The 15,149-nt window shown below is 50.9% G+C and overlaps 1 protein-coding gene across 1 annotated transcript in view; it reads left to right on the forward strand.

The window, feature by feature from the left end:
* The window catches only part of NTNG2 (netrin G2), a 74,939-nt gene that overhangs the window by 46,829 nt on the left and 12,961 nt on the right, over positions 1–15,149 (forward strand). Inside the window, exon 4 of the mRNA XM_079927620.1 lies at positions 14,426–14,598. Coding sequence (XP_079783746.1) covers positions 14,426–14,598 — 173 coding nt within the window. The remainder of the gene's footprint in view (positions 1–14,425; positions 14,599–15,149) is intronic.

Here is a 15,149-nt window from a genome sequence, read left to right on the forward strand (position 1 = left end):
TAATTTCTGGTGTACAGCAAAGTGACTCAGTTATACATATATATATATATATATATATATATATATATATATATATATATACATTCTTTTTTATATATTCTTTCCCATTATAGTTTAATCATAGGATAACTATATCGTATCGAATATAGTTCCTTGTGCTATACAGGAGGGCCTTGTTGTTTATCCATTCTATATATAAAAGCTTACATCTGCTGACCCCAACCTCTCACTCCACCCCTCCCCCAACCCTCTCCCCCTTGGCAACCACAAGTCTGTTCTGTACGTCTGTGAATCTGTTTCTGTTTCATAGTTAGGTTCATTTGTGTCATGTTTTAGATTCCACATATAAGTGATATCACATAGTATTTGTCTTTCTCTGTCTGACTTACTTCCCTTAGTATGACAATCTCTAGGTCCATCCGTGTTGCTGCAAATGGCATTATTTCATTCTTTTTTACGGCTGAGTAGTTTTCCATTGTATGTACGCACCACATCTTCTTTACCCATTCCTCTGTCAATAGACATTTACGTTGTTCCGTGTCTTGGCTATTGTGAATAGTGCTGCTATGAACATAGGGGCGCGTGTAGCTTTTTGAATTAGAGTTTCGTCTGGATATATACCCAGCAGTTCGATTGCTGGATCATATGGTAATTCTGTTTTTAGTTTCTGAGGAACCTCCATACTGTTCTCCATAGTAGCAGCACCAACTTACATTCCCACCAACAGTGTAGGGGGGGTTCCATTTTCTCCACACCTTCTCCAGCATTTGTTATTTGCAGACTTTTTCATGATGGCCATTCTGACCGGTGTGACCACCTCTGGATTCCTACCCACCTCTCCCATCCCACTCTGTCAGCCTGAGCAGTTTCCTACGTGGACCCCATCACTACCCCTGCCCCACGGAGAGGGGCATCAGGATTTTGTTTGGGGAGGGGACTGGGCTTGCCCCCTTCAGCCTTGCCCCTTCCACGTGGAGGTTTTTCCCCAAACCCAAACCCAGTCACGTCACTGCCCTGAACAACACCCTTCAGTGGCTTCCCATTGACCTTAGAAACTCCGTTCCCGTGGACCACACATCCTTCCTCTCGCCTCGCTGGGCAGCCTGGGCCCTGAGTCCTCACAGGCCAGCCCCCCGCCCGGAGCTGGGTCCCTCTGACTCGCCTCAGGGCTGCTCCTCCTGCCTGCAGCACAACGCACCCCGTCCGCCCCTCCTGTCTGGCAAACGCCTCATTCCTCAGGGCTTGGCTCGCAGGGCGCCTCTCCGGGGTCCCCGCAGGCTGGAGATCCGGGCGGCCAGCCCTTGCCTCCCCTCCTCTGGCCTTCAAAGAGCACAGCAATCCCACTGCATTGGCACAGGTGCGTGGCTGCACGCACACTCCTGTACCCAGCCGCCCTCCCCCTTCCCCACCCTGGGCTCTGAGCTCTGAGAGGACAGGGTCTGGGTCTGTGCTCTTGACCCTGTGAGGCCACAGCACTGAGAACCAGGCAGGAATGCTGTGCATTCGTTGAAATGATTCGCTCATTCGTTCATGAACAAATGGGTCTTAATATTCGTAACTCTTTCGGAGGAGAAGGGGTCTGGAATCCGGGAGCCAGGAGGTGGGTAGACAAAACCAACGGGCTGGCCCTCCACCATCACGCCCAGCACGCCTCACATTTCCCCCCTCTCCCCCCGACCCAGGCCTGGCCCTTCCCTCCAGGGTGTTGAGCCCTCCCACAGGGGAGGAGGTGAGCTTGGTTTAGTCAACCAGCCTGGTCATACCCACCGTGTCTCCCCCAAGCCACACGCCCGAGCCCCCCAGCACCCCTCCATCAGCCTCTCTCCTGTTGGCTGGGAAGCTGCCTCTGGCTTCATAATGGGTAATAGGATTTATCAATAGACTGGAGGAGGTGATGTATGTTAAAGTACTTAATATAAAAGGACTTCGCACAGAAGCCCAAATCTGATTTGGCGATGAACTCAGCTGCCAGCCTGACTGCGTTCCAGGAGATGCAGCAGCTGGCGTTCATCCACGTGACCCTGAGAGAGCCAGGTCACGCCAGGTGGCCGAGGCCTTGCACACCCGCGGCTCGGCTTTCAGTGTCCCCTCTTCTCAGGGTCTCAGGGCTTGACTTGAAGCCTTTTGACCCAGACGGTTCAGATTCTCCAGCATCCAGGAGCCCTCTTTCCACTAGTACCCTAGCCCTGCCCCCATTCCACTAATTAGCTATGAGTCCAATATTTTATAGCCTTCCCTTAGCGAGATCCCCAACTATGGCCTTCTCATTGCTGGTCACCTCTTGATCCAGCCTCTCTGGGATCAGGAGAGGTTCTCCTGGCCATCACTTGCTTCCTTGAAGGCTGCCAATCTCTCCACGCTGCTGTGTACCAGCCAAGGACACGGTCTCTCCCTTAATCCCCCAAAGAAGATCTAACACCCCCAGGCCACGGTGATCCTTCGCACGTGGACTCACAGGCTGGGGCGAGCCCAGGAGAATGATCACGTACAAAGAGAACACTTCAAAGGATGGCCATTAGCCAGCACTGACCCGGAGACCCAGCCATTGGCCGTGGCCACCGGCTGCCTGGGAGGGGCAGCCCCTGGACCACCTCTGTCGTGAGCCCCCAGCCCCCTCTCATGGCTGCATCCTTCCTCCCTGGAGTCCAGGCCTCCAGCCCCAGATGCATGAGCCCCTCCACAAGGGAAGTGCCCTTCTCGAGGTCAGCCTTCTCCCTCATGTGTCCACCCTCACGTGCTGGCATCTCCAGGCCAGCATAGGCTCGGGGTTCGCTTCCCTATAAACCCAGCAGCCCACTGAACTGTTTTTCCCCAAACAAAAGAACAGTCTTTCCCCAGAAATAAATGCTCTCTCTGACAAGAGAAATGGGAAGGCGCTGCTGGAGGCTTTCAAATAGAAACTTGTTTCAAGCGACTCTGACCTTCAAGGTGTCAGAAATACACCCGTCCGCTCCCAGAAGGCTGCACACGCAATGCTGTTTGGACAAGTGGTGAAAGAAGTGGGGGAGACGCCAGGAAGAGGCGATCAATTACCAAGACCGCCTGGGGTCCTGGGCTCTCCCGAGCGGCCCACCTGTGCTCACCGAGGGGTCCCTGTGACTGCCCTGAAATCCTGGCAAGTTTGACCATTGAGGGGAACCAGCCCCGGCCCCCTCCTCCCTGCCCGGCTCCGGCACCCGGCTCTCTCGCTCGCCTAAACTTACCACTTCCCCATCTTTCCCCCAGGAGCCGATGACATCACTCTTTCCGGCAGCCAAGAGTTGACCTACATTCCTCCACCCTCCTGTCTGGGAGGCGCTCCAAACACCCCGCTTCTCTCACCCTGAGGAGGGGAGGGCCCGGCTCACGATTTTGATTTTCGTGGCGCACTGGTGCCAGGCCCGTGTCCAGATGGCACTCCCGCCGGCAGGGCCCAGGCGCTGCCCGCCCCTCCCTGCGGGGCAGGGCACGCTGGCGCCTGGTACGGGCTGGTGCCCCTGCCGTCCGACGACTGCTTCGTGCTTCGCGCGGCTGTCAGGCCCCCGGCCGGGCCCGGCAGGTGGACAGGAGGGGGTGAAGTCAGCGTGTCGGTCTCCTCCTGGCAGGAGCAGGGCACATTTCCCTGAGAACTCGGGTTGTCTGGGGTGGCCTTCCCGTGCAGGTGAGGCTCAGTCCTGCCTCCGTCATGGTCCCCTGGGGCTCGTTAGGGACTCATCAACTAGAGAAAAAGAAACTTAGCGACTTAGAGGAGAAGGCAGCCCGGCCAGCTTCTGATGGGTGGGTGGGGACACCCAGGCCAGGCCTTGAGAGGGGTCAGGGGTCGGGCCAGAGGGCCATGGCTCACCATGTGGGTGAGTAGGGGTAGGGCTGCCAGATAAAACGCAGGATACCAGCTAAATCCGAAATTCCAGTGAGCCACGAACAATGTTTTTAGTGTAAGCGTGTGTCCCAGATATTTCATGGGACATACAGGCAAACCTTGTTTTATTGCTCTCACTTTATTGAACTTCGCAGATAATGTGTTTTTTTATAAATTGAAGGTTTGTGGCAATGCTGTATCGAGCAAGTCTGTCGGTGCTGTTTTTCCAACAGCGTTTGCTCAGTTCAGGTCTCTGTGTCGCATGTTGGTAATTCTCGCACTACTTCAAACTTTCTTTCATTATTATTACATTGGTTGTGGTGAACAGTGATCTGTGATGTTACTGCTGCAACTCACCAAAGGCTCAGTTGATGGTTAACATTTTTCGCAATATAATATTTTTTTAGTCAAGGTAGGTACATTTTTTTAGACATAATACTATTGCACACTTAATAGACTACAGTATAGTGTAAACGTAACTTTTATATGCACTGGAAAACCAGAATAATTCATGTGGTTCACTTTATTGCGATATTTGCTTTATTGGTCTGGAACTGAACCCGCAATATCTCCGAGACACGCCTGTACTTATACTAAAAAATGATTCAGTGTCTACCTGAAATTCAAAGTTAACCAGGCATGCTATATTTTTATTTGCTAAATCTGGCAATTGTAGTGACAGGAGGCCCTTCATGGAAGTGACTCTCAGAGGACAGTGGGCGCGTCCCAAGGGGCCTGGAGAAAAGGCCAGCTGATCTCAGCGGGGGGGGGGGCTCTGGAGTAGGGTGTTGGCAGGACAGCATGGATAAGGGGACCTGCTCCTCGGGGCTGGGCACCCGGGGGCTGCCGAATAAGGACAATCTTTGTTCCTGGGAATCCCCCCAGATTCCCACTGATGTCACTTGTTGGCTATTGGCAATGGCAAAGCAGCTGGTATTTATGGGGGGCTCCCTACGTGCCCGACCCTGTGCTGAGCACGCCCCATGGACCAGCCCATCTTCATCCTCTCAATAGCCCTGTCCCGTGGAAACCCTCAAGTCCCCCGATTTATGGACCCGGAGACTAAGACCCTGCGGTCACCTGCCGCCACACTGCTCCAGCCACGATGCTGCCTGGCTTTCACTGAGCCGTTAAGCCTCATCCGTGCCAGATGCTGTGCAAAGAGCCTCTGCGCATCGTCTCCTCCCTCCCTTCCTTTCCTCCTCCGTTCATTCAGCCGCTATCGACTGAGAGCCCACTGCGTGCCAAACAGTGTATTAGGCACCCATGAACAACTAAGTAGAAAAGTTGAAAAGCTAAGATGTAGTTCAACCCTTCCAAACTGCAAGCGAAAGGTCTGAGATCCGGAGAAGTGACTCGCTCGAGGTCACCCAGGCAGATCAGGAGCAGGGAATCTGCTCTGACTCTGGCTACTGACTCAGTGTCTCTGTTCCTCCGTTACCCCCCATTCTTACGGAGCCACTCCTGCTGCCATCCGAAGGGTCAAAGCCCTGGGATTCTGTGATGGGGCAGGCAGCAGATCCTGATGGGCTGGGAGTGGACTGCTGGCCAGCCTTGCCCTGTCCCTCTCTCATTATTAAATAATGTTCCCTGATGGATGAGCCGAAAAGTGCTGTGTAGCGGGGTCAGGCGGCTCAGATGATGGCTTTCTGGTGAGATTGATGGTTCTCAAAGGTCAAATTCAGAAAGTAATTCCCTAGGAAAATTGATCGCGTGGATGCAGAAATACTCGGGCCAGCGGCAGAGCCAGGAGTCTGGACCACCCACCTGCGTCTAGACGCAGGCTGCAGTTGGCGTTAGAAAGAAAGTTAGGAAAGGGAGCGTCTTTCTCCTGCATTTCCTAGGCTGAGGCAGGGCCTCGGGATTGGTAGTGGGCTTGGGGGAGTATCTGTCCGGTGGCCCCTCCCCACTGGCCTTCATTATCCAAGTGGAATCAACATAAGGCAAGTGCCGGGAGAGACAGGCCAATAGAATATGGTGATGAAATCCAAGTCTGGCACCCGACAGTTCTGGGTTCAAATCCAGCCTCTTCCACCCAGAGACCTGGGGGTGAGTTCGTGACACTTGACCTACTACAATCTTATATCCTTACCTGTAAAATGGGAAGAGTGATGCCTTCTGGGTTTTCACAAGGATTCAGTTAATAATGCACGTCACCTGTCCACCTATGAGTGCTCTATATTTATATATGCTTGCTTATTTATTTTAATTTCATCTCCCGAGGGCCTTCTGGAATAGGGAAGGGAAACCTCAGGACAGCAGCCTGAGGGCGGGGAGGAAAGGACATGACTGTGTCCTTTGGGGGAACTGTGGGCAGGTTGGATTTCTCTGAGCCTATGTCTGTGTGAGAGCCAGCACTGGAGGACCCCAGGCCGCCACCCCCTTCTTAAAGTGGGGCTCACCAGCTGTGTGGCCTTGGGCCTCTTGCTGAACTTCTCTGTGCCTCATTTCCTTGTCTGTAAAATAGAGATAATAGCAATAAACCTTTCATGAGGTTCTTGTGAAGAACCGACACATTTGTTCAAAGAAAGCTCTCAGGACCCCGTCTCTAGACACTCATAAAGATAAGAAATGAGAAAACCAACAGGACACTAGCGTGTGCCCAGCGCTTACATGCATGTCTTCAGGGCCATGTCTCAGTTGCTCCTTAGGACAACCATGAGGTAGGTGCCACTGCCGTCCCTATTTTACAGATGAGAAAACAGAGGCCGAGGAACTTCAGCAACCCTCCTAAGGCCACACAGGAAGTGGCAGAACATCCCAGGCTAGGGCGACGAGGGGCCAGGGCTACCATCTTACAATCAGCAGGAAAGGCAAGAGGAGTATGAAGCCCAAATGAGCACCTGTGTGCGAGGCTGGGTGACACGGCAGATGCATTACTTATGTCCATTCGCTCATCCCCTATTCAGGAATGACCGAGGTCACCGATCCTCACAACAGCCCGTGGTGTGACCAGGGTTGTTGCTCCCCATTCTCCAGGTGAGAAAACTAGGACTCAGATTAGTGAAGAATTTGTGCAGGGCCACCCAGCATGTGCACTGGGAGCGGGTCGAAGCCCTGCCCTCTGATCCCAGGACCCCAGTGCCCGCCACACTGGGCCACCACGGCATGCGGACGTTCAGTGTGGGCTCTGGCGTCAGGCTGCCCGGATTCAAGTCGTGGGTCTGCCCCTTACCAGCTGGGGGGCCTCAGGCAGCTCACTTCACCGCTCCAGGCCGCAGTTTCCCCGTCTGTATAATGCAGATAATAACAGTATGTCATTCATAGGATGGTTGGTAAAGGCTGAAGTGTTTATCCGTGAGTTCTCAGAATGGTGCCTTATATCAGCTGTGTTCACCCAGCAAGACTTTCTTTAAGGTGCAACGTGCTAGGTTGATACAAATAGTAAAACAAACCTTTGAAGCTTTGCAGGAGAGAGATTGCAGTAAAACCCTGGTTCCCAGGCTTTAGTCACTCAGGTAACGCCCTCACTATTTCCCATATTTTCCAGTTAGTTATTCATTTGTTTGTTTAGCAACAGCTGTACTGAAATGTAATTTACATGCCATAACATATCCATTTAAAGTGCACAACTCAGTGGCTTTTGGTATATTCACAGAGTTGTGCAACCATCCCTATGGTCAACTTTAGGGCATTTTCGTTTCCCCAAAAAGAAACCCTGTACCATCTAGCGGTCACTCCCATTCTCCCCTCTCCCCAGCCCCTGGCAACCACGAGTCTACTTTCTGTCTGTTCTGGGCATCTCATATCAGTGGAATCATACAATATGTGGCCTTTTGTGTCTGGCTCCTTCGTGTAGCAGGATGTCTTCCAGGTTCACCCACGCTGTAGCAGGTGTCGTGCTTTGTTCCTTTTTATGGGTGAACAATATTCCATGGTGTATATACACCACATTTGGTTTTTCTGTGGATGGACATATGAGTTGTTTCTACCTTGTGACTATTATGAATAACACTGCAGTGAACATTCATGTACATGTTTTTGTGCAGATGTGTTTTCGTTTCTCTTGGGTATATACTTGGGAGGGGAATTGCTGGGTCATATGGTGAGTCAGTTTCACTTTTGAGGAAAGTTTTCCAAAGTCACTCACAACACTTTACATCCCCACCGGCAGTGTACGTGGCTTCCATTTCCTCCAGATTCTCACAATCATTTTCTTGTTATTATCTGTGGTTTTGACACTAGCCATTCGAAGGATGTGAGGTGGTAACCTTGTAATTTGCTTGCATTTCTGTGATGGTTAGTGATGTGAGCATGTGCTTGTTGGCCATTTGTGTATCTTCTTGGAAGAAATACCTATTCAAATCCTTTCCTCATTTGAAAAATTGAGTTGTTTTTTTATTATTGAGTTGTAAGGGTTCATTATATGTTCTTAGATATAAGTCTCTCACCAGAGAGAAGATTTTTCTCCCATTCTGTGGGTTATCTGTTCACTTTCCTGATGGCGTCCTCTGAAACACAAAAGTATTTAATTTTGATGAAGTCCAATGTATCTATTTTTTCTTCTGTTACTTGTACTTTCGGTGTCATGTGTAAGAAATCACTGTTTAATCCAAAGTCATGAAGATTTACCCCTGTGTTTCCTTTTCAGAGTTATCTAGTTTTAGCTCTTACATATAGGTTTTTGATCCATTTTTTTTTTTTTTTTTTTTTGTTGCTGTACGCGGGCCTCTCACTGTTGTGGCCTCTCCCGCTGCGGAGAACAGGCTCCAGACGCGCAGGCTCAGCGGCCATGGCTCACGGGCCCAGCCGCTCCGCGGCATGTGGGATCTTCCCGGACGGGGGCACGAACCCGCGTCCCCTGCATCGGCAGGCGGACTCCCAACCACCGCGCCACCAGGGAAGCCCCTTTTGATCCATTTTGAGTTCACTTTTGTTTATGGCGTGAGGTTGCATAAGGATATTGCACATGATTTATTTATTTACTTAATAATTTCTTCAAATAATATGCTTTTAAACTTTGACCTTTGGCCAAATAACATTTTTGAGATTCCCAGGCTTGGTGAGTCTGTCACTTAAAAAAAAAAATACTGTGTAATCAAAAATAAACAAAATCGATTAAACTCTTTTATAGTTCTAGCCCGCATCTCCCCCAGTCATGTCGTATGCTCCACTTTGGGAGATGATGCTTATTGCAATGAGCATTGGGACGAGGGAAGGTATAGCAGGGGCTGATGGGAGGTCCTCCCTGCAGAAGTGATATTTGGCCTTGAACCTGACACGCCCACTAGGTGTTAGCTTTAGGAGAAAGGGGCGGAGCCTGGCAGCTCGATCCAAGCGGAGGGAACTGCATTGCGCAGAGGTCTAGAGGAAAGCGGGATCAGAACACATGCTGGACAGAGATGGGAAGGGACACAGAGACATGGAGAGACATAGAGGGACACAAAGAGAGAGCCAGAAAGGTGAAGCCCCCCTCCAACACACACAGCGCATTACTCCCTGCAATGCGCTCCCTGCAAAAGTCAGGAAGTCTGAGAAGCGGTTCCATTGACTGGGTTCTGTTTCTGTGCCAGCCCTGGCGAGGCTTCCCCCACACTGTGTGGGCTCCTCCTGGCAGCCCTGCCCAGCAGGGAACTTCTTCTCTCCCCGATAGAGGAGGCACAGTGCTCATTCCAGGGCTCAACCGGGGAGGGCAGGGAAGCCAAGACACCCTCTGGGAGATGAAGATGGTGGGTGGGGCTGGCCAGCACGGGGTGGGGCAGAGCCAGGGTCAGGGAAGGAAGTCTGGACTTGGATCCAGAGTAACCTCTAAACTGCACGACCTTGGGCAGGCTTCTCCCCGGCTGTACCCCGAGCCCCCGCCAGACCTGTCGAGCTCTCACATTCTGTGACTCCCTCTACCATCATCATTATAACACGCTACTCAGAGTCAGCTGCCCTTCTACAAATTTTTAACAAGCCAAGGTCAGTGTTAACACCCAAAGTTGAGATGGCAATCTTTGTTTTCTGTAGCTGATATCTGAAAATATCTGATCCTCGCGCCAGAGGCATGGGGTACATTCCTGGTTCCACCCAGCTGGGGTGTTCCTCTCCAGCTAGCTCAGTGGTATGGTAAATAGGAATTCAGATGAAAAAAATTAAAACCTTCTGAGGTCAAATACCAGAAGGTTTGTTTTGCAAACAAACTTTTGTTAGATAAAGTCAGCAGGTTTCTTTCCTGCAGGACTTGTCAGAGCCTTTAATATGCTAATGTGCACTGGGACCCTGGGTGGAGGGTGGCAGTCAGGGAGCAGAATGTGAGGGCATTAGGAGAGCATCATATGTGTTGACCAATAAGGTTTAAACACAGAACCTTTCTTTGCCATGGACCATCCTTGGGGTCTAGTGTTCCCAGGAAGAAGGGTCCCCAGTGCCAGCGGGTGCCTGCCCAGCCCTCTCTGTGCCTTTCCCAGAGCTGAGCACATAGTAGGCTCACAGTACATATGTGGTAATCGATTGGAACTCCAGGGAAAGAGTGAACAGGCTTTCTCATGCTCTGTTTGTTTCAGCTTTGTGCTGCGGTAAAACCTTGACAGGGCTAAGTGTCCAGGGAAGATGGAGTTAAAATAGCACAGACTTAGCGCTGGCTAATTTCCTTGGACAGGGCCTTCACTCTACATCAGAATTCTATTCCAGAGAGTTCAGAAAACCTCCTTGAACCTGGGACTTGAGAGTCACGAACAGTGCGTGGTGTGTAACATGGAGGGACGGTTTCCCAAACAGGAGCCTGACGGACCTGCTTCTCCTCCTGAGAGGAAAGGCCTGTGTGAGCTCAAGAACCAGCCTCCTTCCCCGCCTGGCCTGACTTCCAGTTTTCAAAAACCATTTGTTATCTACTTATAATAAGTAACACCTGCTCACTATAGAGAATGCAGGAAACGTGCAAAGTGACAAAGAAGGAAATAGAAATAATAACTATAATCATTTATAATCCCACCCCTCCCTCAGGACAAGTACAGGAATACCTAGATGTATTGTCTACTGGTGTTGTCTACGGGTATGGATATATGTACTTAAACATAATCAGAAGCTGCATGTACTAGTCTGCTTGGGCTGCCATAATGGAGTGCCACAGACTGGGGAGCTTTAACAACAGACATTTCTTTATTTTCTCACAATTTTGGAAGTTAGAAGTCCAAGATCAAGATGCTACCAGGGTTGGTTTCTGGTGAGACCCCTCTTTCTGGCTTGCAGATGGCCAGTTTCTCACTGTGTCCTCACATGGTGGAGAGAGAGCTCTGGGGTCTCTTCCTCCTCTTGTAAGGGCACCAACCCTAGGGGATTAGGGCCCCACCCTTCTGACCTCCTTGAACTTTAATTACCTCTCTAAGGGGTCTCTCTCCAAATACAGTTGCACTGGGGCGTTAGGGCTTCAACATGTGAATTTGGTGGGGGGGACACAATTCAGTCCATAACACTATAATACCTACAGTTTGGTATCTTACATTTTTACAATCCATATTCTAAGCCACGTTAGCCTCTTGGACTCCGGAGTTGGATATCTCTGCGTTCCGGTTTCAGTCACAGTTCTGGACAGCCCTGTGACTCTGGGCAAGATACTTAACCTCTCTGAGCCTCCATTTCCTCGTCTGTAAAATGAAGGTGACAATAGTACCAGCGTATGGTCTTTTCATTTCTATCTGGAACATTCCCCAAGGCTTGAAGTAGCCTTTGACAACATAATATTTAATGGCTTTATAATACTCCATAGCATGGAGGTGCCCAATTTCCTGTAACCATTCCTCAAGATGATATGAGGGCAGAGAGAAGCTATGAGAAGGAAGGCAGCCCCGGCACTTCTGAAGCCAGCAGGCAGCAGGTTAACTCCAAGCTGCAGGGCTGCTGGGAACCTGGCAACCAGTTCTCCCCATTTGGGATCCTTGCCCGGGAAGGCCGGCCTCACAGCAGTGCTCCAGTCAGATGGAGTCAGAGAAGGCAGGAGGGGAGGCAGGACTGATTTATGAAGCGGGAAGATGCAGGGAGTTAAATATTCATCGTGTGAATAAGCAGAGGCTAAGGGGAGACGCTCTGTCCGGGAGGAGTGTCCCTCAGGGGAAGGTGGGGTATGAAGAGAAGGGGGAAATTACGAGCTGGAGAAGAAATGCTGGTTTAGCATTCGGGGAACAATCTTTGAGACGATGAGATCCAGCGAGGGGAAATGTTGCACACGCCGGGCGTCACTGGTGGGACGTAGGCGCCTCCGCCCTGGTCCACGCCACTGTCCTCTGCTGCCAGCCAGGCACAGCTTCCTCCCCGCTCTCCATACCCTGGCTCTGGTCCCCCTGACAAAGCATCCTCCATGAGGCGACCGCGGTGATACATAAAATAAGAGCCAGAGCGGGACACCTCCAACCTTCCAATGGCTTGCAGAACACAACCCAGCCTCCGAACCACGGTCTGGCCTCCTCTTCCCCCTTACCTCATCTTACACCTTACAGGTTGAGCTCTTCTCGGCCCTAGGGTCTTCCCCAGTGCTCTTGTCTCCTTCCAGAAGGTTCTCCCCTCCTTGCCTGAGTAACTCTCGATGTTAAATTGTTCTTCCTGGAAGCCTATCCTGCTGCCCCCAGACTAAGTTAAGACCCACCCATGATCCCCTCTCCTTTGTAGAACACGTGGGCACCTATAACAATTGGCACTAATGAAAGATTTGCATGATTATTATTTTTAAATTAAGTCTATATTAAATTTTAGGGTTTAGGTTTACAGAAAATTGAGCAGATCATGCAAAGAGTTCCTGACACCCGGGTTCCCCACCCAGTTCCACCTGTTATTAACATCTTGCATTAGTGTGATACGTTTGTTATAGTTGATGAACCAGCATTGATACAGTGTCGTCAACTCAAGTCCACGGTTGACACTAGGGCTCTGCCTTGCTGCTCTGTGCTTCTATGGGCTTTGACAAATGTGAACGCCGTGTGTCCACCGTGACAGTGTCACGTACAGAATCACTTTGCTGCCCTGAAAATCCCCTGGGCGCCACCTGTTCATCCTTCCCGTCCCTCCCCCAATCACTGATCTTTTGATCGTCTCCCCGCTGGACCCTATCCTCCATCAGAGCAGGGACCCCATCTGCTTTGTCGACCATTATACTCACCATTCCCAGCTCGGAGCCTGGCACATAACAGGTGCCCTATACACATTTTTCTTTGTGTATTTTAATAAAAAGAAAATCCTACCAAACACATTATTCTGCAATTGGCTTTTTACAAATATTGACAATATATCTTGGAAATCTTCCCATATGAGAATAGGGAGCACTCTGTCTCTCTAACTTTTTCTTGTGGACGGTTTCCAACATGCACACGAAAATAGAATCTACTATGATGAACCAAGTTCACCCAAGTTCAGCAATTCACTCATAGCCTTTCTTGTTTCGTCTGTATCTCTGCCCATGTTTTCCCTTTCTGTGTTCTTCCGAAGCAGATCCCAGACATCAGATACTTTCCTCTGTAAATACTCGTGTGTGTCCCTAAAGGCAAGAACTTCTAAAAAGGTAACCACAGTACCATCATTGCACTTAATAAACATTAATTTAGTATCACCAGATGTAGTCAGTGTTCACATTGCCAGTTGTCTCACGAATATACATTGTTTATCTGAGTTTAGAGGTTGTCTGACCGAGATCCAGATGAGGTCCACGATCTGCACTCGATTGCTTTGCCTTTGAGGTTTCTCCTGATCTGGGTCCCTCCTCCCTCCATTTCAAGTTTTGCCCCTTGCAATTCATCCGTCCTATAAACTATATCATCACTTCTGGGTTTTGCTGCTTGCGTCCCCCTGGTGGTGTTTAGTATGTTTCTCTGTCCTCTGTATTTCCTATAAATTTGTAGCTGGATCCAGAGCGTTGATCAGATTCAAGTTCAATTTGCCTTGATGAGACTTTTTCTTTGGTTGTCTCTCTCTATCGATGCTCTGTGCCAAGAGCTATCCGTTCGGTAGGGGATGCTACGTGGTGACTTTCAAATTCTGTCCTTCCTTCTTCAGTTATCAGCTGGAATGCTTCTATAAAAAGAAACATCCCCTCATCAACTACTGGTTACCTGGAGGTACCCTTTTTATAGGACGGGCGAGACAAATGCTTGATTCTTTCCCTTTATTTACTGGTTTCAGAATGATGAGTTGCCTATAAATATTTGAATGAATGAATGAATAATACATGTGTGGATGAATTGACAGGGTTTGGGGAGTTGGGATTTCTTTCTGCCCTCAAGGGCATGGGTGTGGGCCGCGGCTGAGAGCAGAGGTACAGCCTGGGGCCAGGTCCACGTCTCCACAACCAGGGACAGGTAACTCTTGCTACCTGTCAACCCTCCATGGTTGAGAGCAAAGGTGACCAGAAGCTGCGTTACTAAAAATTCAGCACCTGGGACAAGGGCATCTCATCACGCCCCCCACCCCCCTCACCGAGTGGTAGGAGCCAGGGACACCTCATGCTGGGGAAGGACTCAAAATGTTGAATCCGGGAGCATTTGTCCCGAAGGAGAGTCGTGGCAGGTTGGACAGATGGCCTCAAGAGTCCCTTCCAGGCCACCCTCCAAGCCCCTCCAGAGAGCTGGAACAGCCCGCCCACACGCTCACTGACGCCTTGCCCCCTCCGTGTCCCCCCAGGTGCAAGTGCAACCTGCACGCCAACCTGTGCTCCGTGCGCGAGGGCAGCCTGCAGTGCGAGTGTGAACACAACACCACAGGCCCCGACTGCGGCAAGTGCAAGAGGAGCTTCCGCACACGGTCCTGGCGGGCTGGCTCCTACCTGCCACTGCCCCACGGCTCTCCCAATGCGTGTGCGTACACAGAGCGGCCGCTGCACCCGGGACCCCCCCCCCCCCCGCCCACTGCCCCCTCGGACCAGTGAGGCCATGGTCTCCCCTAGCCTTCGACCTCAGGAGCTGTGGATCCCATCACGCACACACATGCACACACATGTACTCCCTACAAAGGTGTGCACACAGAAACAGGCACGCATGCACACGTGGGCACACATGCGCACACACACATGTGCACACACAGGCACACCCTTGTTACCAAGCTCCTAAGCGCCAGGCTTTGTCGTCAAGAACCTCTAGCACACCTTCATCCTGCTGGACACCTGAGATGAGCATCCTTCCGCTGGCCTCTTCCCCTTCTTGTCCCCAGGGCAGGAGAGAAGGCCCAGAGGGTGTCAGGGAGGAGGGGGCAGGGAGTCCTCGCTCCGGGCTAACCGTGAAGAGCAGCGCCATCCCTCATTACCAGTGTTTATGGGGCATTTGCATAGCCACGTGCTATGGGGTCCCCACTCCCTCAGCCCTTAGGGGGGCCCCAGGAAGCGGGTCTCCTGTTACCCCATTTAACAGAG

The sequence above is a fragment of the Stenella coeruleoalba genome (genome assembly GCF_951394435.1).
Source record: "Stenella coeruleoalba genome assembly, chromosome: 7".
NCBI classification, from domain to species: Eukaryota; Metazoa; Chordata; class Mammalia; order Artiodactyla; family Delphinidae; genus Stenella; species Stenella coeruleoalba.